General features: G+C 38.7%; 1 protein-coding gene across 3 annotated transcripts in view; it reads right to left on the bottom strand.

Moving 5' to 3' along the window:
• The window catches only part of LUZP2 (leucine zipper protein 2), a 374,406-nt gene that overhangs the window by 163,526 nt on the left and 183,005 nt on the right, over nt 1-27,875 (bottom strand). For all 3 annotated transcript variants that reach the window (XM_075837712.1, XM_075837713.1, XM_075837715.1), the window contains exons 3-5: nt 27,113-27,183; nt 21,255-21,336; nt 18,763-18,825 (exon numbers count right to left, since the gene is read on the bottom strand). In XM_075837712.1, the coding sequence (XP_075693827.1) occupies nt 18,763-18,825; nt 21,255-21,336; nt 27,113-27,183 (216 nt within the window). The remainder of the gene's footprint in view (nt 1-18,762; nt 18,826-21,254; nt 21,337-27,112; nt 27,184-27,875) is intronic.

Raw genomic sequence — 27,875 nt, 5'->3', positions numbered from 1 at the left:
AAAGCTTCACTTTATAAGTCACCCAAGAGGTAAACCTCTGTGTCCGCGATATGCCTGTGAGAAATGAAGGAACATTACTAATCCCCAGCAGGAGAAGAGATAACCTTAACAGCCGCCTGTTGGGCAGCGATGTCTTAGTTCATGCTCAATGATATAGTTACAGTTTATAGTCTGTCTGTAAGTTTTGACTGTCGGATCTCGTAGCCCAAAGGACTAATCAGTCAACAGTCCAGAGTAACTGATCTTTTTCTAACGCCTCTCATTATAGAGGGATCTATAAGAAAAAAATGCTATTAACACAGGCTCAAACTACTTAAAGGGGTTTTCCGAGTTATTTAAAAAATTGGTTAGGGGTAGGAGGGATGGCAAAAAACAAAACAAAGAGCCGTTGCTCAAATCACGGATCCTCGTCGTTCCACTGCCACCGCTTCCGTTCCTCCTCGCCGCTGTGTATTGACACAGCTGCAGCGATGATGTGCTGCTATACCCACATGATCGCTGCAGCCAATCACAGGTCTCAGTGGGTATATGGCACAGGATCGCTTAGGCCAGTTCTTGGCTGCAGCTATCATGTTGGTATACGGGCATGTCATTGCTGCAGCTATATCAATACACCGTGGGGGGGGGGACGGAGCAGCGGCACTGAAATGAAAGGGATCTGTGGGGTGAGTAATGACTAAGTTTTTTTTTTTTTTGCTTCGCTCCTGCATTGGCCAATATTTTAAATACCTTGGAGAATCCCTTTAAGGAGTAGAAAGGAAATGTGCAGTGAACCAGAGAGCAGGCATTTTAAGTTATTTTATTTTTAATTTCTTGTAGCAATTTTATTTCATATTTTTAAATCTTTTAGGTTGTGACCTCTATTAAGGACACAGCCAATCTTAGATTTTTTTTTTTTTTCATTTTCGTTTCTTTCGTCAACATAGCCGTTTAAGGGCTTGTTTTTTGCAGGACAAGTTGTTTCATGGCACCATTTATTGTACCACATAATGTACTGGGAAGCTGCAAAAAAATATTTGTGGGGTGGAATGGGCAAAAAACAGCGATTAAGCCATTTTTTGGGGGGTATTGTTATTACGGAAACCATCAGGCAGTAAAAACGTCATGCTCATCTTATTCTATGGATTGATACGATTACGGCGATACCAAATTTATTACATTTTTTTATGTTTTACCAGTTTTAGAAAAAAAAAACTATTTGCTAAAACAAAAAATTGTTTGGTGTCGCCATATTCTGAGAGCCATAACGTTTTTGATTTTCCGTAATCAAACAATTAAAAATATCCTATTAGACAATATTGTGACGTGTCCTGTGTGTGCGATGATAACAACAAAGTTTATTATGTCATATTAAAGTGGATGTGCACATGTTTTGTATAGATACAATACATGGTAAACTTTGAGAATAATTTCATTTGGTAGATTAAGAAACCCCAGTATCTATCTATCTATCTATCTATCTATCTATCTATCTATCTATCTATCTATCTATCTATCTATCTATCTATCTATCTATCTATCTATCTATCTGTCTGTCTGTCTGTCTGTCTGTCTGTCTGTCTGTCTGTCTGTCTGTCTGCCTGTCTGTCTATCTATCTATCTATCTGTCTATCTATCTGTCTATCTATCTGTCTATCATCCAGTATATCTATCTAATATCTATCTTTTTAATATATTTTTAATATCTATCTATATCTAACATACATTGTACAGGGGCGTAGCTAGGGGGGGGGGGCAGGCGGGGCATGTGCCCCAGGCGGAACTTAGAGGGGGCGTCAGCGCCACCCTCTCCTGCACTATAATTGTACCTGCGTCTATAGGACACAGGTACAATTAGAACCAATGAATCAATGGCGTATTAACATATTATCATGGCCGCCCAAAGTACATTGTAGTGTTGTCACGATTTTTCTGCGAATCGTGGCAAAAAACGCAATGAAACTGCAATGTGTATGTACTGCAAAAGGACCTTTAGACATAAGGTCACATGACTGCAGGACCTCGAGCAGCAGCAGCAAGACTCCACAGAGAAGACTGACTATGTAAGTATAAGGGGATTGATTTGTTTAATCGGTCTGTATTCAGGGGGACTGTATTTAGGGGGTCTGATGTGGGGGTCTGTATTTAGAGGGCCAGGTTTGTGGACTGTATTTAGGAGGTTTGGTGTCTATTAGTTTAAGGGGTCTGTATTTAGGGGGCCTAGTCTGGGGTCTGTATCAGTTTAAGGGGTTTAGGGTCTGTATATTTAGGGGTCTGTGTTAGTTTAAGTGGTCTGAGGTCGGTATTTAGGGGGTCTGTTTTAGTTTGAGGTCTGGGGTCTGTATTTAGGGGGTATGGTCTGGGGTCTGTATTATTTTATAGGGTCTATTTAGGGGCCTGTTCTAGGGTCTGCATTACTTTTAGGATCTTTATTAAGGGATCTGTATTTAGGGGGTCTGATCTGAGGTCTGTATTAGTTTATAGGGTCTATTTAGGGGGCCTGTTCTATGGTCTGTATTAGGTTAGGGGTCTTTATTTAGGGGTCTGGTCTGGGGTCTCTATTAGAATAGGGGGTCTGGGGTCTGTATTACTTAAGGGAGTCAGGTCTTTTGGTCATTATTAGTGTAGGGGTCAGGTTTGGTGTCTGTATTTAGGGGGTCTGGTCTGGGGGTCTGTATTTAGGGGTGTGGTCTGGGGTCTGTATTAGTTTATGGGGTCTGTATTTATGGGTCTGTATTAGTTTTGGGGTCTTTGGGGGGGTCTGGTCTGGGGACTGCAATCGTTTAGAAGGTCTGGGGTCTGTATGTATTCTACGATCTAGTCTGTGGTCCAAATTTATTAGTTTGAGTAAAAGGGGATGTCCGGGCACATCGATAGGTCATCAGTATAAAAAACGGTCTATGCCTGGACCACCCCTTTAATGCATGATTCTGGGCCTTGGTGTCTAAATTTGTGTGTTTCTATAGGGGCTGGAAATGGCTGCAGAAGCGATGGGCAAAAATGTCTCATCAGGAGAAGTCGCCATAACAGTCTGCGTCAGATGGAGAAGAAAAGAAAACGGCTCCCATGAGAGAAGACGTCACTGGATCTATAGGGGATTTCCTCTCCTGACATGTCTGTTGCAGGTAATCCTTGTATTCTACATATTTCTGTGTACCCAGAGCTAATAGACAAATGTGTGTTACCAGTCCCATTGTCAGGAGGATGTGTCCCTACACAGTGTGATACTGTCAGCGATGGTTGGAGACTGTCAGTATGTAGGGACACAGCCCTTTGGCAAGGGGAATCGTACCAACCATTTGTCAATGCTCACACAGAAAGTGGTGTTCACTATAGACACGGCAGAGCGGCAGTGGGGAAGGGGGGGCCCAAGTTTGTGGAACAGCCCAGGGCCTATGGTCTACTTAATCCACCACTTCCGGCCATTCAGCGCCTTTCTACGAGTGAAGCGGTGGATACTTTGCGCCGTTTGCGTCGTTGAAAGGCGCTGATTGACAGGGAAGCGTTCAACCCCAGGAGAAATGCGCAGAAGAAAGCAGGTCTCCATTGCTGCCGGACGGCGTGGGAACGGGATTAAGGTGAGTTTGAATAGTTTGTTATTTTATCATAATAAAAAAGTGTGTGGCTTTATCTACAGGGGGGGGGGGGGCTTTATCTCAAGGGGGAGCTTTATCTACAAGGGGGCTTTATCTACGGGGGTGACTTCATCTACGGGGGCTACTTTACCTACCGGGGAGGGACTTTTCTATGGTGGGGCTCTATCTACAGGGGGGCTATATACTGGGGTGGGCTATATGTGGAGCACTATATACAGGGGTGGGCTATATCTACAGGGGGGCTACATACAGGGGGCACTATATACAGGGGTGGTTTATCTGTGGAGCACTATATACAGGGGTGGCCTATATCTACAGGGGCGCTATATACAGGGGTGGGCTATCTGTGGAGAACTATAGGGGGAGCTATATGTGGGACACTATACAGGGGTAGGCTATATGGGGGCACTATCTACAGGGGGCTTTATGGGGGGCACTGTCTAAAGGGGGCTCTATGGCAGGCACTATCTACAGGGAGCACAGTGTGTGTGTGTGTGTGTGTGTGTGTGTGTGTGTGTGTGTGTGTGTGTGTGTGTGGGACACGGTGTATGGTGCTATTATAATTACAGGTGCAGTGTATGGCGCTATTATATTTAGGGGCGTAGTGTGTGGTATAATGAGAACTTTATCTTTGTTTATAGGTGTAGAAATGTTGGAAAAGTGAGAAGCTGAAGACATCTGAGTGACAAACTGCAGAAATGGGCTGTGACCGGGAGAAGTCATCATAGAGGTCTGGACCTGATGGAGAGAAAGAACTAGAATCTGATACGTCACCGGTGAGTCACTTAATGTAAATGTTTATTCTGCCTCTAATCAGTAATGTAGTCACTGTATGATCTGCAGCGAGATGATGGGTGGTATGATTATGATAGAATTTATTTTTGTGAAACAGCATCTCCCACCATATCCTTACCATTGTTCGGGCCATGCTGGGAGGTGGAAACAATTTAGTGTGAATCTATACGTCAGGGGGTTGCACTAAATTGAGCTGTATTTGTGCTAGTGCTATATATATGTACTCAGCTTGGTTCTGGGGCTGTATATATGTACTGAGCTTGGTTCTGGTGCTGTATATATGTACTGAACTTGGTTCTGGGGCTGTATTTATGTACTGAGCACTATCCTGGTGTTGTGTATAGAACTATATTGCTTGTAAAATGTACAAATGTTTTTATGCTCGAGTTACATAAAAAGAAATGTGGAAAAGAAATGACACGTCGATTGGTAGAGAAAACAAACATGTCCAGGGAGAAGGAGATGTCGGGAAAGAGGTTGGGGGGGGCGCCAAACTGAATATTTGCCCCGGGTGCTGGAGAACCTAGCTACGCCTCTGCATTGTCTATCTATCTATCTATCTATCTATCTATCTATCTATCTATCTATCTATCTATCTATCTATCTATCATATTTCCCGCCCTACTTATTAATGATTGTACGGCTTTTTATCTCAGGGAGAATTATTTGTGAATGTGGAATCATTCAGAGCTTGAAATAAAAGGCTGTCCTTGTTATATTATAAGCATTTAGAGTATTACAGTTATTTATGTGTAAATAAAATTGTTCTTTATATCTCACAGCAGGGAGAATAACTTCAGACACAAAACATTTTCGAAAATGTAATCAATTTTCCTTTCCATTTTTACTCTAGATCCTCTAAACGGTACCTAAAATGCACTCAATTTACATTTTCTCCTGTGACACCAAGAGGGGGGTGCTATTTTATCAGTTGCTGTTCAGTATAACCAGCTGTGTTCTTGTGCTGTATGGAGGTTGGATATATTAAAGTAGCACCTGGGAAGTCGTGAGCATCAGATGGAATAAGCCAGCCGTGAATATTTAGCTAAGACACTATAAATGTTATTCAAAGTGCTCCTCTAGAATATTGATTGATCTTGCTTAAAAAAGAACCTCCTGCATCCTGTCTGTGGATTGCTTTGTGCACTTGTTTAGGTTTGTATAGGATTAGTGTAGACTTGGATCCTACTGCTCTATGTTCTAGTGTAACTTGGCTGTTCAGAATAAAAAACCACATGTAACATAGATAAGGCCCCAAAAATAGAATCATTTTTTTATTTAAAGGGCACCTGGATTTTTCTATCTTTTTGGAGCAATTGTTAAAACATCATATCATAAATCTATTCTGCTGTATGTGACTGTGATTTTCTTCCAGTAACCGTCCTGAATTATAATAAAGTAATCTTAACAAAATGTATATTCATGAGTGGATCCACCCCTTATCCGGCCCCCTCAGAACACAGGAATGATCAGTTGATTGGACAATCATATACTGTGTTGAGAAACACTGAATTTGATTGGTCAGAGTCCTTCCTACACTAGCCTTTAGACTCATTCTCAGACATGGCAATCCTTCATTTGCTTCCAAATAAAAGTTACTTAAAAAGGCACACAAGGCAAAAAGTTAAATATATAATTTCTGTGAATGTTCACAAGGTAATATATCCTAAATGAATACTAATGGAACCTCAAAAACTGGTAGAAGATACAATTTAAATGGATACATGCTCCAAACAGGATGGGTTAGCAAGAACTAAATGGGTTGTTTCAGATTAAAAAAAAGGTTTTGCTTTTTCCCAGAAGATGTGCCACTCTTGACCATTGGCTTGAACTGCAGAAAATACACACCTCTTCTCAGTTCCCCTGCAGCTCTGCTTCCAGCTTCAAAGGGGAGTAAGCAGGCAGGCACTAGTAAGTGGGGACCAGCTGTGTCCGCCCGCTTTATTCACTTTTATTGCTCTGGCGTCTTATAACATGGAATAACTGTACATTATCAGCATATCATAGGTGCTCCCTAATGGTGTTAGGTGACTATTAATGTTATTATTGGAGCTTACTGTAATTAGGGGCACTATGCGGGGGAACTAAAGGGGAACATAAACTGTGTTGTGGCTTACTTAGGGGTTCACTATAACTGTATAGGGACACTAAGAGTGTACTATTAATGTGGGGAGGGCACTAAGGGGCTTACTTTTACTAAGTAAGGGGTACTATGGAGTAGGGGAAATATGGAGGCATTATTACTGTGAAGGAAGGGGGCACTAAGAGTGTGTAGGGCAGTAAGGGTGCATTATAACCGTGAAGGGGTGCTTAGGCGGCACATTTACTGTGTTGGAAGCAGTATTACTGTGTTGGGGGCACTATTAGTGTGTGGGGGAACAAAAAGGGACACTATTACTGTTTTTATGCCACAAATGGAGCACTATTACTGTGTGGGGCATACAGACAAGCACATTACTGTGTGGGAAACTATTACTACAGTTTAAGGGACACTTTTTGGCACTATTATTTTTGAGGTAACTATAGTTCACCCAATCCCCCCTTGTCTCACCATAACAAATCATTTGTATATTGAAGCCAACCCAGTGGTCATCTGGTCGCCACGGGTCAAGCTTCTGAAACCACCAGCAGGCCCTACATTTAGTTTTGTAATGTTGTATACACAGCGGATATTGAAATGAAGCATAATTAGGCAGAACTAGGATCGCCTACATGTTTGTAATATGGATCATTACTTTGTGCTGCCATAAGCATGCAGCAATGTCACTTGCATTAATCCTAATAGATTAAATCTGATTCATTGTTGTCGGCAATGCCCCTGGCCTTGACCCCAATTGTAAATTGAAAATCAGAAGTCTATTGTTTGGAGTATCTAGTTGTATGGAATTTACTCTAACAATATTTTCTATTCTCCTACAGGAGTGCTGTAAATGACTACATAATCTATTGTACAATCGCCCCTGAGCACCAATGGGTTACAATGTAAATATTATACGGTATGTAACACACAATATTCAGCCATGTGCAAGACGCTTTGACTTCATAAACGATCACCTTACTACCTCTGTGCAATGAGTATTCCCTAAACTACACAAGGACTGTTAAACTTGTGTAATGTAAGGTCACGTGCTATACAAGTCAGAAACAAGAGCAATGCCAAAGGCATTGATGTCAAATAATGTAAAATTCATGGTATACACAGGGAGTTGTTCATTTTTTATTGTGTCAGCTTACTCATAGTAGCAAAGTGCTCTGCAGGGTCTGAAGACCGTATATTTCTCTATCAGATATTGAAAGCATTTTCCTTGCCCCTAAATTGAAACTTATATTTATATTGAAAATTAATTAATTATAAATTGTGGGAAGTTGCTACAAATTTTCCCTTAAATCATCAATTTAAAGCTAACTGTTCTCCCGGTATCTTTTAGTCTTTGAACAGATGGGACCAACAAGCAAAAAGCTTTTTTTTTATTTATTTACATCTATTTCTTTATTTTTGTTTCTTATATAGCGCCAACCTATTCCACAGCAGCACTTTAAAGAAGTTATCATCAACTTACACTTTAAATTCCCTATTAATATGTTTTTGGAGGGTGGGAGGAAATGTATCAATCTTTCCAATGAATCGCATAAACTATTTTTTCTTAACCCCTTGGAGACACGGACAATTTCAGTTTTTTCATTTTCGTTTTTTCCTCCCCGCCTTCCAAAAGCCATAACTTCTTTGTTTTTTTTTTGTCGACATAGCCGTATGAGGGCTTGTTTTTTGTCATTGTACCACATAATGTACTGGGAAGCTGAAAAACACAATTTTTGGGGGGTTTTGTTTTTATGGCATCCATCAGGCGGTAAAAAACTACATGTGCGCCTTATTCTACAGGTTGATATGATTACGATACCAAATGTATATGTTTTGTTTTATGTTTTACCACTTTTAAAAAAAATAACAATTTGCTAAAAAAAAAAAAGATATTTTGTGTCGCCATATTCTGAGAGCCATAACTTTTTTATTTTTCCGTTAATTAAGAGATGTGAGGGCTTAATTTTTGCCAGACGAGCTGTAGTGTTCACCTATACCATTTTGGGGCATTCGCAATTTTTTGATGACTTTTTATTTTGTTTGTTTGGAAAGCTAAGGTGAACAAAAAACAGGAATTTCCATGTTTTATAAAAAAAAAGAAATTACGGCGTTCACCGAGTGGGTTAAACAACGCTAAATTGTGATAGTTCAGACTTTTACAGACGTAGTGATACCAGTTATGTTAATTTTTATTTTTTTTAACATTACTTTAGGGGGAAAACAGGAAAAGTTTTTTTTTTTACTTTTAATACTTTTAAATTTTTTTGAAACAAAAAAACCTTGATTTAACTGTTTTTTTTATTAGTCCCCCTAGGAGACTTGAACCAGCAATCGTTGGATCGCTTGCATGATATACTGCAATACTAATGTATTGCAGTATATCGTGATATGGACAGTCTCCTTTGAAGCCCTGGCAGAGTAAAAATATGGCGGACCTGGAGGCCTTTATTAGGCCCCCGGCTGCCATAACAACTATTGTAAATGGCCGATCACGCCGCCGGTGGGTTCAATGGCGTGTTTGAGGTGGCGCCCGCCTGATTCTAACAATTTAAATGCTGCAGTCATGATTGACCGCGGCATTTAAGGTGTTAAATGGGCGTAATCAAAGTGAACTTTGATTCCGCCCGCTGGAGTGATGTGTTGGGTGTGTAACGCAGCTGTCACCCGCCGAGTATGGAGCGCGCTCAGCACGTTAGCGTGCACCATACTTCCCCTTGGCGACATTTCAGTAATAGTATGTCCTATGTCACCAAGGGATCCCTCTGTAGATTTATTTTCCAAGGGGATTTTTAACTGGAATAAGAAAAATTACCAGTAAATACATATAATATAAATTGTTTCATGTGTGGCCCTTTGTCTCTGAAAATCACTTAAGAACGTCTAACCACTGTATAGGGTATATAATTCATAGGAAATCGGGGTCTCATAGCAACGATAGAAAGGTCAAACGGGGATGAGACCAAACCTAAATGGGCCCCCTCCATCTAAGTGGGCCAAAGCTGCTGAATGGCCTGCCTACATATGCCCTTGGTTTATGGGTAGCACTTTGCCTCCTGCAGACAAGAATTTTGACAGCACACATTCATACAAAAGATTCAAAGTGAATGGGTAACTGTAATATTTTTAGAAATGTAATACGAAAAATAGGTTTCATTTGTACATTAAACAAGGTGATTTTCATATAGTTTAATGATAAAAGGATTTTATTCTGAGTAAAGTAAATGTGACCAAATTGTACTGTCACATGTTCAAAGCTAAAAACCAAAGGTATTACTGTTCTTTTCTAAGATTTACTCAGGGGCCTATAGAGAAGAGAGAGGGATCCATAGCAAAAATAAAAATGAGACCACCTGTTGTTGGTTCACACCTACAGATTCTTCCTTTCTGGACAATAGGTCCTGGCACCAGTTCACACATATATCCCTACATGAAGACCTTTCCTAGTATCTAGTATCAACGATGGCGCTTGTTTGCTCCTTTCACAAGGAACAATGTTTGGTTATGAATGGGGATGAGCAATCGTTACAAAGATCGCTCATCCCCATGCATTTGCATCATGTCGGCAGCACATCTCTCTGTTCGCACATGGATATGTGCTGCCAACAATGATAATATTTTAGATCTTGTTACTTTTTAAGTGCTATTTATCTTATAAAAAATTTCATATAATAGTCCTTCTCATATAGTATGTTAGTTTAGGCATTTATTAGTCTTAGGTGTAATACAGGACATAAGAAAAGAAAGTCCACAGGAATTGTGCATAGTGGGAATTATCAAGATCAAAAAGGAGATTCCCTGAGGAGTAACAATAATTGCATATCATTTACTGTCAATAAAAAAATAATTTTGGTCATACAGCATAAAATGTTATATTTATGATAACCAATAGGACTGAATGCGGTGGTGGAAATGGTGAATTGAAAAAAGTGAATTTAGGTGCATATATGTAAGACATAACACATAAAGTGAAGGTGAAGTGAATAGCATTGATTTTCTTGATCAATGGCACCTGTCAAGGGGTGGGATATATTAGGCAGCAAGTGAACAGCCAGTTCTTGAAGTTGATGCGTTGGCAGCAGGAAAACAGGCAAGCATAAGGATCTTAGTGACATTGACAAGGGATAAATTGTGATGGCTAGACGAGTCAGAGGGTCAGAGCATCTCCAAAATGGCAGGTCTTGTGGGGTGTTACCATTATGTACTGGTTAGTAACTACCAAAAGTAGTCTAAGGAAGGACAAAAGGTGAACCGGTGACAGGGTCATGGTTACCCATGGCTCATTGATTCTCTTGTAGATCGAAGGCTAGCCCATCTGGTCCGATCCCACAGAAGAGCTACTGCAGTGCAAGTTACGTTGACAAATATCTAATCATTGCTGAAGACCAAATACACCCCTTTATAGCAACAGTATTCCCTAATAGCAGTGGCCTCTCTCAGCAGGATAATGGGCTTGCCACACTGGAAAAATTATTCAGGAATGATTTGAGGAACATGAGGAAGAGTTCAAGGTGTCGATGGCCTCTAAATTTCCCATATCTCAATACAATTGAGCCTCTATGGGATGTGCTGGAAGAACAAGTCAAATCTATAAAGGTCCTACCCTCAACTTACAGGACTTAAAAAACAGCACCATATCTTTCCATGGCTTGTGTCTTGTATTGCAGCTCAGCTCTATTAAAGTGGATGGAGATCACCTGTACAACCAGGCACAACCCATGGATAGGTGTGACACTGTTTTTGGAAAAAAACAGCCATGTTTTTCGAATCATGGACAAGCCCTTAAAAATATATGCTGCTGTCTTGGTGCCAGATACCACAGGACACCTTCAGAGGTCTTGTGGAGTCCATGCCGGTTTTGCCAGCAAGAACATGACCTACACAATATTTGGCAGGTTGTTTTTAATGGTATGGCTGATCAATGTATATAAAAATTAATTTATTTTAATTAAATTGATTGACAGAAATTACACTAGAACAATGTCATCAAGAAATAGTTATATTCCCTGCATAAATCTACCACGTAGTGTTAAGCCTTTTAGAGCTTGTACTTGACTAAAATGAAAAGTAAACTCCTTCAGCGAACTAGGCCAAAAGTGAATTGTAAACTAAATCTGACATTTACGAGTGCTAGGTTTACATTGATTTATCAGGATTGATTGCAAAAATGTAAATCATGAAAATATATGCTTCTTCAATATTAAAGTCTTGACTTTGAGATTATATTAGATATGAATGACCTGAATGTCATTGAGCCTAGACGTGAAGTTGATGAATTCATGTTCCTTAAAATGGAATCATTAATGAACATTTTCGGTTGTGGAATTAGAAAAGTTCTAAAGAGTGATTCATGAAAGTGCAAGGGATGGCTAAGTAGACCGACATTGGAGGAAGATAGGACAAGCAAATGGACATTGTCTTTTCTTGCTTTCTCTTTCATTAAGATATAATGAAATGCAAATTGCTTCTTTCATAGCATTGCAGATACAACCATAATCTAAAACGTAATAATTATTGAGGCTTCCATTAGTGTTGTATATATATATATCCACTGATGAAATTGCTTAAAAGCTTTTGAGTAGAATGTGGATGCATATATCCATATGAATAGCAATAATTTCATTATCATTGTTATCATTATTATTATTATTATTTTTAACCACTTCAGGACCACCCACTGTAATTATATGTCCACATTTGATGGGCTTTCTTCAGAACTGACTTATATTTTAGTCCATTCTTTTGCTGGGCATTATGTCCCCCACAGCGGCCCCAGCACCCCGATCTAAATGATCCTAACAGCCTCCGATCCTGGTGACATCACTGGAACCTGAATGGTTCAGGTCCCAATGAAGTGATCACCATGACAACTAATGATGGCACTCACAGGAAAAGTTTGTTGCAGTAACAAGTTTTTCCAGGGCTGTGCTGTATAAACTTCTAAAAAAGACAGAGAAGGTGTTACACAGAACAGAGATATATTTGTTGGTAAGTAATTAGCTATTAACCCCTTTCTGCCTGCTCCATTTAAATTAGTCCTTGCCATTTAACGTATTCTGTTTAATGGCACTGCTCTCCCCTGCGCACAATGCCAACAGCTGTTTAGTGTCTTGAGAGAGGTTATCTAATACCAAAATGGGGGCTTTGCTCTTGTAGTACTATATCAGCATCATACGTTAGACAATGTCCATATATTTAGCATCATTTTCACAGATGAATTACAGGTACATTTTTGGGCTAAATAATATTGATTGTATTAACTACCTTAGAACAGAATGTGAAAATAATGAGACTTTTTTTTTTTTTTTTTTTGTGGCTTTTGTTAATTTTTCCCAAAATAAGACCACCTTTACAATGCAGCGCTCCAAAATGTGAAATGTTGCTCTTGGCATCAGGGCCCAAAATACCCTTGGTCATGAAAGGTTTGTTAATAATAATAACAACACAGACAAAACTAGACACTAAAGACGTAGGAACGAACAGAATAAGAGCTTATATTTTCCTTTTTATAGAAGATAGAACATATCTGTCTTTTACAATTAGATTGAAGCGGGAAAGAGAAAGAAGACAACATCAAATGAATTCCTTGAGAACCCAAAGAGAAGCCAGAACCTTGAAGAGAATCAGTACTAATAGTCATATTCATATTTTTTTACGCAATTTTTTTCAATAATTTTTTGTTTACTTTTAAACTATTTTTAGGTCTTAAATTGGTTTAAAATAGTGTTATCAATTTTACAATTCTATTTAGCTCTGCCTCCAAAAATATCCACTGTATAGCATTCTGCCATTAAAGAGATCGAGCCGACACTGAATACGACCAAACTTACTGAAGTGACAGGGAGCTGAAATTATCTGTTCCCTGTCATAAAATCTGCTAAACGTAGGGAACATAGCAAACCCATAAACCAGCTGGAGATACGCTAGAATAAAAATGGGGACCTTTATTTGTTTTATAGTAAAGTTCTAGATTAAGCAAAGTACACATATTTGGTATCAATATATATATTGATGGTGAGAAGATTATTTTTGGGTATAAATCTGTTTGATTAAACTTACTAACTTGAATTGCAAAAGAAAATGAAAAGGAAATGTCCAGTCTTCCTAATTCTGCCAATTTTTCCTTTTATAAAACGGAAAACAAAATCTAAGTTGCTGGCTCTGTATTGGCAACATATTAAAGCCCCATCTGTGCTGCAAAAAAGAAAAAAAATTCTAAACTATATAAATAAAAAAAATATTCACTCTCAGTGTCAATTCACACGAGCGTGAATGACGTGTGTGCGATGCACATGGAAATCACGCAAAGCACACGGACCTATTGTTTTCAATGGGGCTATTGATACATGTGTGAGTTACCATGCAGCGAGAGTCCGCTGCTTGAATCTCACTGCATGTCCTGTATTGGTGCGTTTTCACGCATCTACGCGCCCATTGAAGTCAATGGGTGCGTGAAAACCACACACTGCACAGGGATGCACATCCGTGTGCAGTGCGTGATTTGCGCATCAATCCGATTGAAAAAAAAAAAGATGTGCTTTGCGAGTGCGTGAAAAACGCATGCCACTCGCAAAGCACACTGATCCTTAATGCAACACATACGGACAGATTTACACGTGTTTTTCAATCACGTGAATCTGATGCGCTTGTGTGAATGTAGCCTAAGAATATTTTGTTCCAAAAGATAAATATTTTTGCTATGGACATTTAGTACTATTGTGTTAACATAAAGTAGCACTGAACTCCAGCATTGGATTAGCAGTTCTTATACAGGTTGTTTTTTTTTTATTATTATGTATTTGCAATAATCTGAAGTTTCTAATTTTTTCAAACTCATAAAAGTCACATGTTCTGAAAATTAATTTAGAACTCTAAAATTCATAACTAGTATTGTTATATTCAATAGTTATGATCTCAACATTTGTATCACAAATTTGATTTGGATTATAAATTATTTTTGAAAATGATTTAAATATTCACCAAGTACTTTATGTTTCTGCACGATGAACAGTTTTCGTTTTTGAAGGTCCATAAAACAAATCCTTTTTCCCTTTAGTATCTGCTGTAAAAGGAGTAAACCTACATAAAAAACATCTTTCTATAGACATATGATTGTAAGCACATAGGATAGAGTCCCAATACAAAATCTGGACTACGGCCCCCAACCTTTATGTAATTTTCCTCTAATGAGGGAGTGACACCTTACTTACCTTGCAAAAGACGTGACTACAAGCTCCCTACTACCTACAGTTACAACACTCTTTATGAGGAGTACTTTTTTTTTTTTAAATCTAATGGGGTGTAAGATATACATTTTAGAAGTATGGATACAAATGTTGGCTTTGTTCTAAAAATTTAAAATAGTTCCGCAAATGTATGGGGAAGGTCCGTGAAGACATCTCAAGACTAGACTGAGGACGATTAACCTTTTTATCTGTTTACATTTTATCATTATTAAATAGTTTGCATTATAAAGCCTTTTACAAATTATTTAGTTACATTAAACAATGAAATGTATTAAAATATTAAATGGACCACAGCCTATGGTGGGCCATACCATCTTCTTGCTTACATACGGACAGTAGAAAAGAATCAAAGGGAGTGGAGGAACAAATGACTACAGGACTCCAGTCTGTAACTACAGAGACACATAGGCATACATAGAAGTTCAATTAATAAAATAGTTAAATATTTTTAATTACGACTATTTGAAAAGTTGTTTCCATTTCTTTTTGTGTTAGATGCATTGGAGCAACTAAAAAAAGTGGTTGCAAAAATCCATGTAGTTTTTGAGGTAGAATTACACCCCAAATAATAAGCAATATTATATCACACTTCAAGACCCATTTTGACTTACAAGACCCCATGTCATTTGTCAAGATGACATAGGGGTGACTTAAAGGTGTTTTCCGCAGGATAGGTCATCAGTATATGATCAGTTCGGGTCCGACACCTGATGAGCCACTCGGTCTGTCTCCGGGCAGTAGTTGGAAGCAGATGGCTCCAACCACTGCATAGTGGCTGCTCTGCAGTACTGCAGCTCTACTCCTATTCACTTGAATATGAGCAAAGCTGCAGTATTCCAGCTTGGCTGCTATTCCGTGGCCGGAGCCATAGCTTCCAGCTCCAACTACTGCATATCGTTCAAAACATTGGGCGCCCGGAGGCAGCCGGCAATGTTCCCCCTAAGTCTTGGCAGCTCCTGAGCAGGGCAGTTAGAGAGCAGGGCAAGTCTCCATCAATGGTGGGCGATCTGATGACCAAAAGTAATACTGCAAATGCTAATGTAGCGACTAAATAAGAGAATAAGAAAACTTATTTAAATTAGTTTTAATAACTTTTCTAAATACTATAATATTACAAGTCCACCAGTAAAATAGATAGTTATAAACACCAATTATAGGCATCAATGAAAGAATCCCTCATTACACCACTGTCCCTGTAGATAGCACCACACAGCCCCCTGTAGATAGCGCAACACAGACCCCCTGTAGATAGCGCTGCACAGCCCCCCATAGATGTCACCACACAGCCCCCCTGTAGATAGTGCCACACAGCCCCCTCTAGATAGTGCCACACAGCCCCCTGTAGATAGTGCCACATAGCCCCCCCTGTAGATAGTGCCACACAGCCCCCCTGTAGATAGCGCTACACACAGCCCCCCTTGTAGATAGCGCTACACACAGCCCCCTGTAGACAGTGCCTTGCAGCCCCCTCTAGATAGCGCCACACAGCCCCCCTGTAGATAATGCCATACAGCCCCATTGTATATACTGCCACACAGCAATCCCCCTCCCCTTGTATATACTGCCACACAGCAATCCCCCCTCCCCTTGTATATACTCCCACACAGCACTCACCCCTCCCCTTGTATTTACTGCCACACAGCAATCCCTCTCCCCTTGTATATACTGCCACACAGCAATCCCCCCTCCCCTTGTATATACTGCCACACAGCAATCCCACCTCCCCTTGTATATACAGTCACACAGCAATTCCCCCTCCCCTTGTTAATACTGCCACATCATCACACCAGTTTGCGCAGGGAGTCTTCCCAGCACCTTATAATTTGCAGGCCTAACGTGACCTGCAGCCTATAGTATTCATTTATATCTGAGTCCTGAGGATGCACATATAAGTGAATGTGGCTGTCGCTAGCACCGGAGACCCTTCCAGTGCTAGCGATGCCACTGCATCCGCCCACCAACAGTGACAGTGCGCAGGCTTTAAACTTTAGTGAGCGGGCGAACTGTGGATGTTGCGCGGACGCACAGCCACGCTCCTTATATCGGACACTGGCCAACTGGAGTGGCTGATCGGTGTGGGGTCCAGATGTCGGACCCCCACCGATCATATACTGATGACCTATCCTGTGGATAGGTCATGAGTTTTCCGGTCGTGGAAAACCCCTTTAACAGCCGACATTTTGCTGCCATCTTCTCATCTACAGAATATAGTATAACATTGATTCAGAATAACTGTGGTTATAGCTATAAAATGCACTAGAAGTACTTAAGGTAACTCTTGATTAAGATGTCCTATTAGTTATGCAAGCGAGGAAGTTAAAAAGATGCCAAGCGAATTATGTTCCCAGAAGTCAGTGAGACTGCATGGAGGCTGTTTGTCAGTTATAATATCTTTGGCAAGGCATTTTATTCATACCTTTCATTTAATCAGTCTGTTTGTACCTTCTATTTTACTGCCTAATTAACGGTTCTAAAGTGTATATATCTTATATGTTGGCTCCTGATCATGGGACCAGGCCTTGATTAAATTGTATTTTTTTTTTTATATTTTAATGTTTTAGTCTTTGTATGAAAACAATTACATTGAAATATACAGTATATTTGTGTACATCATCCACTATACATTGGTTGCAACTAATGATTGAGTGAAAAAGACTGTAGAAGAATATAAAAGGAAAATAGCAAATATAACAGTATCTATTTTCCCTGTTGCATATGTACATAGCACCAACATACTCTGCAACACCGTACAGAAATCTCTCAGATCAGTCCGTGTCCCTAATGGGCCTCACAATCTAATTTCCCTGTCCCAGACACACTAGACTCAATTTCATAGGAAGCAAAGTAATCTACCAGTATGCTTTTGGTGTATAGGTGCAAAGCTAAGTAAAGACAGAGAGAACATAAAAACTCCTGCAGATTCTTTCCTTAGATCACATCACACTTGTACTTTAGAGTCCATATTATGGCCGCACCATCTGGACCTCTCGTGGTACTATTAAACTAAATTTAGATCACCATAGATAGGTAAGTCAAGTTCAGTAGAATTGTGGGTGGTCCAGTTATTACAGCCTTCTGAAATCAGCTTTAGGCTCTGTTCACACTGTGTTTGCAGTGCAGTAGTAGGTACGGTATACCCCCAGTGGAATCCTTTAATAATTAGCACTACATATGGTATACATCAAAAGGTATATGGCATACAGTGGCATATTTCACCCATTGACTTCCATTAAAAAAAATGTGTTCCATTGGTTGTCTCTGTATTAAATAGTATACTAGATTACACTATTCAATATAGTAAAACAAAAAAGGTTTGCCGACACATATCACCCTATTGTATGCCAAAAGAACACGCTTTTGGCATGTGTTTGGTCAATGTGGCCTTCTGGATATGTTTGGTGTCTGCGTTAGAAGTTTTTTTACGACACTTACCTTTGCTTAAAATTAAAAATTGGTGAAGGATTGCAACTTCTCATGAAACCAATTCAATACAATATTGTGACATGCAAGAAAAACCCTTGTCAGGCTGCAATTCACATCACAACCACTGGGTGCCCACACATAGACACATATAACATAGACGTCTCGTGACACAGTATCACAAAATCATGTTTTTAAAAAAAAAAAAAAAAAAGCTTGTCATCTCAAGCCACACGTTTCAGGATATGTAAGACATGAGGAAAGGTGAGGACACATCTGCATGCTGAATGTAGAGAATAACAATATGTAAACAGAGCCTAAGTCTGATTTGAACCCAGCACCTCAGTGCTGCAAGGCAACAGTACGCACGACTGAGCCTTAATGCTGCTTAAGACAGGACAATGTATTTCCACAGTCAATTTCAACCATGGGTTATAAAGGTCATAATGATAACAATAATAAAATTGAAAAAAAATTGGCAAAAAATATAAGTTAATAGACACTGATAAAGTAGCTGTGTAATCAATTGACAGCTTTACAGAGGCAGTAAGTGACATCATATTTTTACATTATATTAGTGACAAGTAGACCTTTTACAGAAACATATTACACTAAACAGTTTTTATAGGATATGTAGTATTTACTGTACCTCATTCTGTAGATCTCTGATCATTTTACTTTTACGTTCCATTTCAGTTTTTAGGAAATTTATCTGAAAGAAATATGACTCATTCAGTCAATGTAGAAAATCTGCTACCAAATCTACAGCAATAATGAGGCAACTTTTCCCATCTATTAATTTTAAAAACAGGCTTCAAATCACTGGAAACGCGAACAAAGATTCAGCACAAGGTTAAAATGCTGAATTTTGTTCTTGTACATCACATGCAAAAAGTTACAAAAAGTTACAACATTTAAAGTTCTAATATAATGTTTTTCAAGGCAATCTGACAATGAAAATGACAGATAGAAAATAATTAGAAAATTGCTTTTAAAAGCTATGTGCACTTTTCAACCCCTTTTTATTGCTTCAAAATGGATCTAAAAGAAAAAAATTAAGCATTTGCAAAGGAAAATATGCAATGGTTTGTGTCTACACCTCATTTACACACTTACGGTATGTGTCTTATGGTTACAAACGTCAAATTGTGTTTCATTTTAACCTGCAGACGTGTCACTCTACTCCTATTTACACACATGACTTCAGGATCTGACTACACAAAGGATAAGTTTGTACTCTGTAAACATGGGAACAACATACAGTATTTCTACACAAGAGCTCTCTGATGTTTAAATCCCAAATCGTTAGACATTTTAAATCCCACTTCTTCTCAGACTGGGAACGTCCCTAGAACTGCCTTAAAACACCCCTTTTCATGCAAATGTACACAACCCCAGCCACTTTGTGGTCTGATTCAGAAGAAAATCGACCAAAAAAACAAAACAGTTAGCAGGTATGAAATTAGTAGTATATTTTTAATCAAGGCTAAGTTAATTCATGTCTTTATTTTAAGATGCATTTGTTGCAAAGCGTACATACCTGTATGAAGTTTGTTATTGACAGCTACATTTCTCCTGATCTAATTCTGCAATCTGTTCAAGTCTCCACAGAACATTTGATCTGCCTCCATGGTTTCTATTTACACTGTTAGGAACTATGGAACTCACAGTGAATTTGGATAATAGATAAAAGGGACTGCTTTTTTCCCGAAACAGCGGCACTCTTGTCCATGGGCTGTGTCTGGTGTTGCAGCTTATCTTTATTCACATTCCTTTAAAGGGTAACTATACTTTTAAAAAACTTTTGAAATGTCATAGTGATATGTCAGAGGTTTTGATTGGTGGGGGTCCGAGCACTAAGACCCCCACCGATCGGTAAAACTAAGCTGCAGGAGAGCTTAAGTGAGCACTGTGCAAATTCCTTATGATCAGCTTTCCTCAGAAAGGTGAGTGAGCGGTGTATAGACTTTCGATTGAGCCCGTACATTGCCTGCTCGGCTTTATGAGGAAAGCCGATTGAAAACTAAGCGGCACAGCGCTCACCCGAGCACTTCTCCATCTTTGTTTTACCGATTATGGGCGTCTCAGTGCTAGGATCCCCACAGATCAAAACTTCTAACATGTCACTATGACATTTCAAAAGTGTTTTAAAAGTTTAGTTACCCTTTAAGAAATAGATCAGGTGCTCTATGAAGATTTAGACAGATTGCAGAAGTTGAACAAGAAGTGCAGCCAGCAACGGTGGACACTGCACATATAGACAAAAGGGTCTGATACCACAATAAAGTAAAACATGCAATCCCTTCTACTATCTAAAGTACCATTATTCCCTTAATACTAATGGGTTCTGATCCACCAGGTAAAGAATTGGCTAGAGAGTCATAAGTAAAAAGCTTTATGATGAACCCATCGCTCTTGATTAATTAATTATTAGATAGCAAATGGTCAACAAACCGTTTTATCTACATCCACCAATGGCAGCCAGCTCTTACTAAACCATGAGGTACGCAGTATTAATGAAGTCTATGGCAGATTTACAGCTGTAAGACCAGCCTGCTTGAACATTTTATCTGAAATGGACGATACTCTTCAGCTAAAATATACGTAGCAATCTATGTTCAGAAATGACCGATACCTGTAATACATTGACTTCTATAGAACAGATTAGCTGATTCATCCAAAATATGATTTCCTTCAGTAAAATCACTGCTGTCATTATATCGGTGCCACAAACACTTTAAATTCAAGGGAAGTTCAGCACATGCGGATTTTATTTATTTTGCACTTCATCAGGTGGGCGTAAAGTTATAGCATATGGACTGCCAAGCTAAAGCCGCTCATAGGGGAGATAAATACACGGTCTTGAACGTTTGGAGATAATAAGGACAGGAGCTTTCATTACCCTAAATATCTAAGCTTTTCTGTTAATGTTAAACTCCCCGTTACCCTGTAGCTCTCAGCTTTTGCACACAAAGCCAGAACATTAGAAAAAAAAAAAAGCTTTTATGTCACTTCAAATCTCTTCTACTTCACTTTAACACCCAACAAAGGCACAGCGACCGAACACACAGATCACAAACAGGAAAACGAGAAATGGTTGGAAAAAAAGTAATTGGAGGGTCACATGATACAAACACTTACAGTGGCCTGCTGCTTCTCAGCCTTTCCAGTTGCCTCATTAAGTTGCTTTGTGAATGTTTCCTGCAGGGATTTCATCTCTTCCCTGGTTTATTAAAAATAAAGCAAGACACATTTAGAAAACAGTTTTTTAGTTGTATTAAATTTTGTAAATTTTTTTGTAAATTAAAAAGAAAATAAAAATGGTAAAACACTGAGTGTACAGAAAGCCAAAATCGTAAAATATAATTATGTATTCTTGGATATGTATTAGAGCATCTACTGATGCTGCAAAGCTGAGTTGGTTCATCATGTCTCGGGAAAAAACAATATGTTTCAATGGGACTAAAAGTAAAGCTATCTCAGTATCCTAAAGGGAATCTGTCAGCAGTTCTGAGCCCTCAAAACTGCTGACAGTGCGATATAGGGGAGGGCAATCTAACAATCTTCTTCGTCATGTAAGTTGTATGACCTTGAAGCCAACGCTTAATTACCCCGGCGCAGCAGTCGCAAGTTCTACTCTCTGCTCTGAGTGGCGGCTCTAGCGGACAATCAAGACACCGCTAGAGCCACCATTCAGAGCCGAGAGAAGGGGCTAGCAGCGTGCAGTAAGGAGAGACAAAGACTTGCACATCAGTGGCACTTGTGACCATGGCGCTGGGGGAATTAAACATAGTTTTAATGGTATGGTTACTATGCCCTCCCCAAATCAAATCACCCAAATTCGCGAATCAAATCACCCAAATCCAAAATATAATACCTAAAAGTCTCCAAACGATAGAAGCAGCTCAAGTTGGCCCCTTCTGCCTTAGGAAGTGTGAACCCCTGCACCAGGGGTAGTTCAAAACTAGAAGAGAAGGGAAGGAACAGCAGGCACAAGGGTCATGCCACCTCTTTTCCAAGGTATAGTACGGGAATTCCATTACAGCCATACTACAACTTAATGTAATTTGTACTATATTATGGTATTTTTCTTTTAGAATATCCAGCTTTAATCAAAATTCTAACATGTTTGCAGATGAATTATTTCCAACATATCTGATCTAGTCAATGGGCTTATTGGCTCGAAAATATAAATAAATTATAATGAAAAAAAAGTTTGACTGAATTTATCTTTATAAATTACTGTAGAATTTATCAATAAATCAAATAGACAATAGTAACAACATGAAAATTGAGAATCAGATACAGGGGTGGACATATTATATGTGCAACCTGTACAGCTACACATGCGTAAAGCCCTTTTCATTGTCTTTTACAGGGGTCAGCAACCGACACTCAAGGTGCTGTGGAACTACAACTCCCAGCATACTATAACAGCCAAAACCTTTATTATTTTAGCCAAAGGCTGCCAGGGCATGCTGTGAATTGTAGGTTTACAACAGCTGGAGTGTCGAAAAATGCTGACTCTTGGTCTATAGATTGTACATATGGGATAGCATTAAAGGGGTTTTCCTATGAGAGACATTTATGACATATCCACAGTATATGTCATAAATGTCAGACAGATGCGGGTCCCACTTCTGGGACCCGCACCTATCTCCAGAACAGGCCCCCTAAACCCCGTTCAGCCACTGTGTGTTGCGGCTGAACCAGGTGAATTCCGACCATAAAATTTTTTATATGGTCGTGAGTTACATAAACAGCGTAGCTCGCTGAGCTACGCTGTTTCCGTAACTCCCTTAGAACTGAATGGTAGTTATGGAAACAACGTAGCTCCCATGCTACGCTACTTCTGTAACTGGCATTCACTACTATGGGAGTTACGGAAATAGCGTAGCTCAGCGAGTTACGCTCTTTTCGTAACTCCTGACTATATAACCAAGAAGTGGCCGGGACGCAGCGACAGTGCAGAGCGGCAGAACGGGGTTTAGGGGTCCCGTTCTGGACATAGGTGCGGGTCCCAGTGGTGGGACCCGCATCTATCAGATATTTATGACATATCCTGTGGATATCTCATAAATGTCCTTCATGGTAAAACCCCTTTAATGACTGTCATGCAGATATGTGGCTACCTGGGGTGCACCGCTAAACGATCAATACGAGAGCCATTAAGAAGTTGCTCTATGAATAATACCCCATTCCCATCAAATTAACATTTGAAAAGCAATTGGACTATGAAAAGCCTTTGCACAGGGGCCCTCTACTGTCTTTGTGCATTCCTGGTCAAATATATGACATAGAAAAAGAGGACGACTGTATCCAACCACTCAAGCAGACTGTGAAAGAGCTAAACTCAAAAGATTACTTTTGTCCCAGAAACTTGTACATAGATATAATTCAAAAAGATTAGTAATTACCCTTTTATTTAACCTGGCTTGTATTTTTAGATGCAAAGTCTTTTAACATGCTTGAGTTATAAAAGTTTTATTTTGTTTGACAATATGCTCTCATTTTGTTTAGAGGTTTTTGCGTATAAACATGTATTTATTAAATCTTCAATAGACTCCGCTCAAGTAGAAAATAGATTAATTTTACAAATTGAAAAAGTTGGCTGAGTGCTGAGTCAGATCACAGAAGAAATGTACTCACATAAATTGTAAAGAATTACAGTGAAAAACTATACATTTTCAGTCCAGTTTTTAGGTTCTGCAGCCGTTTGAAACAAATGCTTTATGATCTTGACATTTTGCTCTCACTGTGAAATGTACTTTAGAATTTTTGAATCTTTTCATCATAATAAAGTGTGGTCAGGACCATATTGACTTTCCACATCTGAAGTCGGGATTATTAGTAGAAAAGTGCATTAATGTCAGGCTTATCCTAAAGCTTACAACAGGGTTTTCAGATTTTAATGAACTCAAATGGCAAAGTATTACTTATTTATTTAAGTAGTATTCTATTTTAGAAGTAGTATTTTGTGGTGCACCCGACTGACTGTATAAAAATTAAGTAAATTACAATTATAAATAATAGTTATATGTGTAATTAATAGAGATGATCAAACTGAGATTCATAATTCACAAGAATGACTGCAGTCCGCATTCTTTGCATATTACAAGATTAATCATGGTTTTCAAGTTCAGGAGCAAAAAAGCACTGGGTAAATAGCCCCAATTTTTTTTTCCTTACAAAGCTTGCATCAAGCTTTGAGGTGGTCTAGTTAATATTCACACTCTATAAACCCTTTAGTCACTATCCCGAAGGCACATCATTTTTGGTATTTAACCCCAGTCAGATTAGTCAAATCGTACAGCTGGCCCGAATTGTGTTGGCATTGGTGCCATGCAAAAGGAATTTTTTTTTATATCTGGTGGGAATGCTCTAAATTAGTAAAGTTTTGGCAAGAGATATTTGACTTAAGCTTCAAGATATGTACAAAGGCTTTTCCCCTCGGAGCTAGCCCTTCTATAAATACAAGGGCTAGCTCTGAGGGGATAAATGTAGATGGTTTATTAATAGTATTCTCATGGCAGCTAGAACAGAATTGACATCCAATTGGAAATCTGATACATCTACTAAAATAGGTAAGGTAATTTCTAACGTAAACCAATATTACGTCTATGAAATTTGCATGGAGGAAAATAGGGTTCACTGAATCAGGGACTATCATAAATAGGCTTGTTGGACAAAGGACCCTGTCTTGATGTATATATAGTAAATCTAAATGCCTCTGATCATGCTTGTTTATACTCTTCTTTTTCTCTCCTTCATTTTCTTTCTCGGTCTGTTATTCTGGTCTTTACGACAACCAGGATCCAGGTTGAACATATGGATTTTACATCTTTAAATTTTAATATTGTGTATATGTGGTTCTCTTATTTTTTGTAATTATCATTTTATGGATAAAAAATAAATTAAAAAAAAAAACAGCCAATTTGAGTGTGAAAACCAAGTGATTCCCACGCTCCGATTGGCTTAGAAATTGGAGAAAACACACGGTCATTCCATGTTATTCTCACTCCACTGCTCAATATTCCCATTCTGCAAAGCAGATTGAAAATATTAGAGAGATTTGAAGGGTGTTCCAGCTCATTTGACTATTTCTGTATCTGCCACATAATTGTATGGATTTGCAGTACCCATGCTTGGCCACAACACCAGCCCATGTGCTAGTGGGGAGGGAAGGGTGGACTTAACAATACGTTCTAATGATCGGTGGGGTGAATCAGGTCATTCTCACACTTTAGTCAAATTTCCCAAAATTCTTACGCTATGTTCTACTACAAAGGAATTTTAAGGAGTTACAAAAAAATTGAGAACATTTTGAAACGGCAAAGGTTTCAAAACTGATGATAAAGCCATCAGAAATTAAACAAGAATTTCTGACAAGATAATTGCATATATTATGACATCATAAATTAATATATCATGCAGTAAATAAGGTATTCAGCATTTTAATTGTGAAAAAAAAATCAGAATTTCTGAAAAAGAATAACATTCACAAAGCATATTAGCTAACTTTTTCAAGACTACCTTAAATTTAAATATCTTTTGGCTTGTCTTTTAGGCAAATTATGAGTTGATTCTTGTCAATAAGGCAGGACTCTTACCAATTGCTAAGATCAAGGGACCTGCTGATGGCACTTACACAGATACAAAACATCTCTAAGCAATGTGGGATCCTTCATTTAAACAAATTAACAATCTTAATTATCACAAAAGAGGATTTTGAACCAAATTGGAAATATTGACTATATATTAGTAAATCATTAGTTAGAACAGCAGCCAAATTTTAGTAGTTTTGTTTTACTTGCTTACAGAAATGTTGTAATTTTTTGTTGTGGTGGACATTTTTGCAAAAATAACAGGAAGTGCAGCCAAATAAGTTGTCACCTTTCAATAAGCTTATCAAAAACCTATATAAATGTTGAATTACAAATTGACAGTTTTACAATCCATTTTGTCAAATGTAACAATCAATATGGCTGCACTTCCTGTTGTCACCTTTACAAAAATGTCCGCTACTACAAATATGAAAAATGACAATATGTCTGAAAGAAAAACAAACATAATGACCAAACGTTGACTACAGCTTTAACGTCTAAATTATTAATATTGAAGGAATGTTATATTTCTTGTAAGAATTCCTTTTTAGGTAGGTATCCCTCTAGTCAGTTGTTTACATAATATAATTCATATAAAAAGATTTTTAGTATCCCTCCTGAAAAATCAAAGATACTCCGTTGGCCACGGCTGGCCTTCGGTTGGATGGTGCCATTTACAGTACCTGCTACTGCAGGTAAAATTCTCTTTGAGGAATTGTTCAGTCATTGAGGGGCAGATCATGAGCTGCTATGCGGCCCTTCAAGAGGGGGGCCAGTCCTGGTTGGACCCATATCTTTTGTTTTTGAGTGATGAGAACCTGTGCAGGACTCCCATCTCCGGGGGAACTACATTGTTAGCAAATAAGACAGTGTGAAACTGGACCTTGGAAAGAGGAGAAAAAATCAGGCCCTTCTGTCTTGGATGGCATAACCCGCCACCATATTAGAGGTGCCATTATCTTCTTTTCTATGGGGATATGCATGTGTGTGTGTGTGTGTGTGTGTGTGTGTGTGTGTGTGTGTGTGTGTGTGTGTGTGTGTGATTGTATCGTTAGGTTATTGTATACTACTGTGTTATTGTGCAATACTGAGTAAAGTTTGTGTTATTTCTGTATATTATTTACAGTACAACCATATCTATAAAATTAAAAAAACCTGATAAAAGCAGTTGTAGATTTGTCTACAATAGCTAGCTGAGTGTGACTATACATCAAGTTATTATACAAGCTTATAATTATTCTGCATAGACTGTCAAAGCTGAGCTTTCAAAGTTACATCAATGAAATATGAGTACCCCAAGAAAACACCAAATTCTTTTTTTCATCAATCTCATTTGTTAAAGACAATTGCACAAATAAATTTTTATTTATTTACCGTTATATTTTATTTATTTACCTTTGTTTTTGTTCTAACTCCAAAAGTTTCTGGACATCATTCTTGGAAGATGCTTCATTGCTTTTCAAAGACTAGAAAATAAAATATTTGAATTCAGGATGTTTGTTTAGAAACACCGTAATGAAAACAGTTCATTGTTTTTCAAAGACTAGAAAGTGATACATTTTAATTTACCAGGTTTGCTCAGAAATATAACAATAGGAAATGCAACAAAAAATTATGTTGGCTTTACATAAATGCAACTGGAATAAATAACATCCTAACCAGACAAGAACTCAGAAGCCTTAGTGTAAAAATAAGCTCAACGTGTGGCTAAATGTTTGACAAACTTCTGACATGTCATAGTGACATGTCAGAAGTTTGGATTGGTGGGGGTCCGAGCACTGAGACCCCCACTAATCGCTAGAACGAAGCAGCTGAAGCGCTCGTGTGAGCACTCAGCCGCTTCGTGTCTGTTCAGCTTTTTCCGGAAATCAATGTATCGGTGTACGGACTCAATAGAAAGTCTATGAGCCAGTACTCTGATACATCGGCTTTCCAGAAAAAGCTGAACAGACACGAAGCGGCTGAGTGCTCACACGAGCGCTTCAGCTGCTTCATTCTAGCGATTAGTGGGGGTCTCAGTGCTCGGACCCCCACCAATCCAAACGTCTGACATGTCACTATAACATGTCAGAAGTTTGTCAAACGTTTAGCTACACTTTAAATTATCAAGGTAAAAATAAAATGGAGTCTTCTTATTTTTTTCTTTTGTTGTTGACAC

This window comes from Rhinoderma darwinii, chromosome 9, assembly GCF_050947455.1.
Source record: "Rhinoderma darwinii isolate aRhiDar2 chromosome 9, aRhiDar2.hap1, whole genome shotgun sequence".
Taxonomy (NCBI): domain Eukaryota; kingdom Metazoa; phylum Chordata; class Amphibia; order Anura; family Rhinodermatidae; genus Rhinoderma; species Rhinoderma darwinii.
This window is presented reverse-complemented; position numbering and strand designations above follow the sequence as displayed.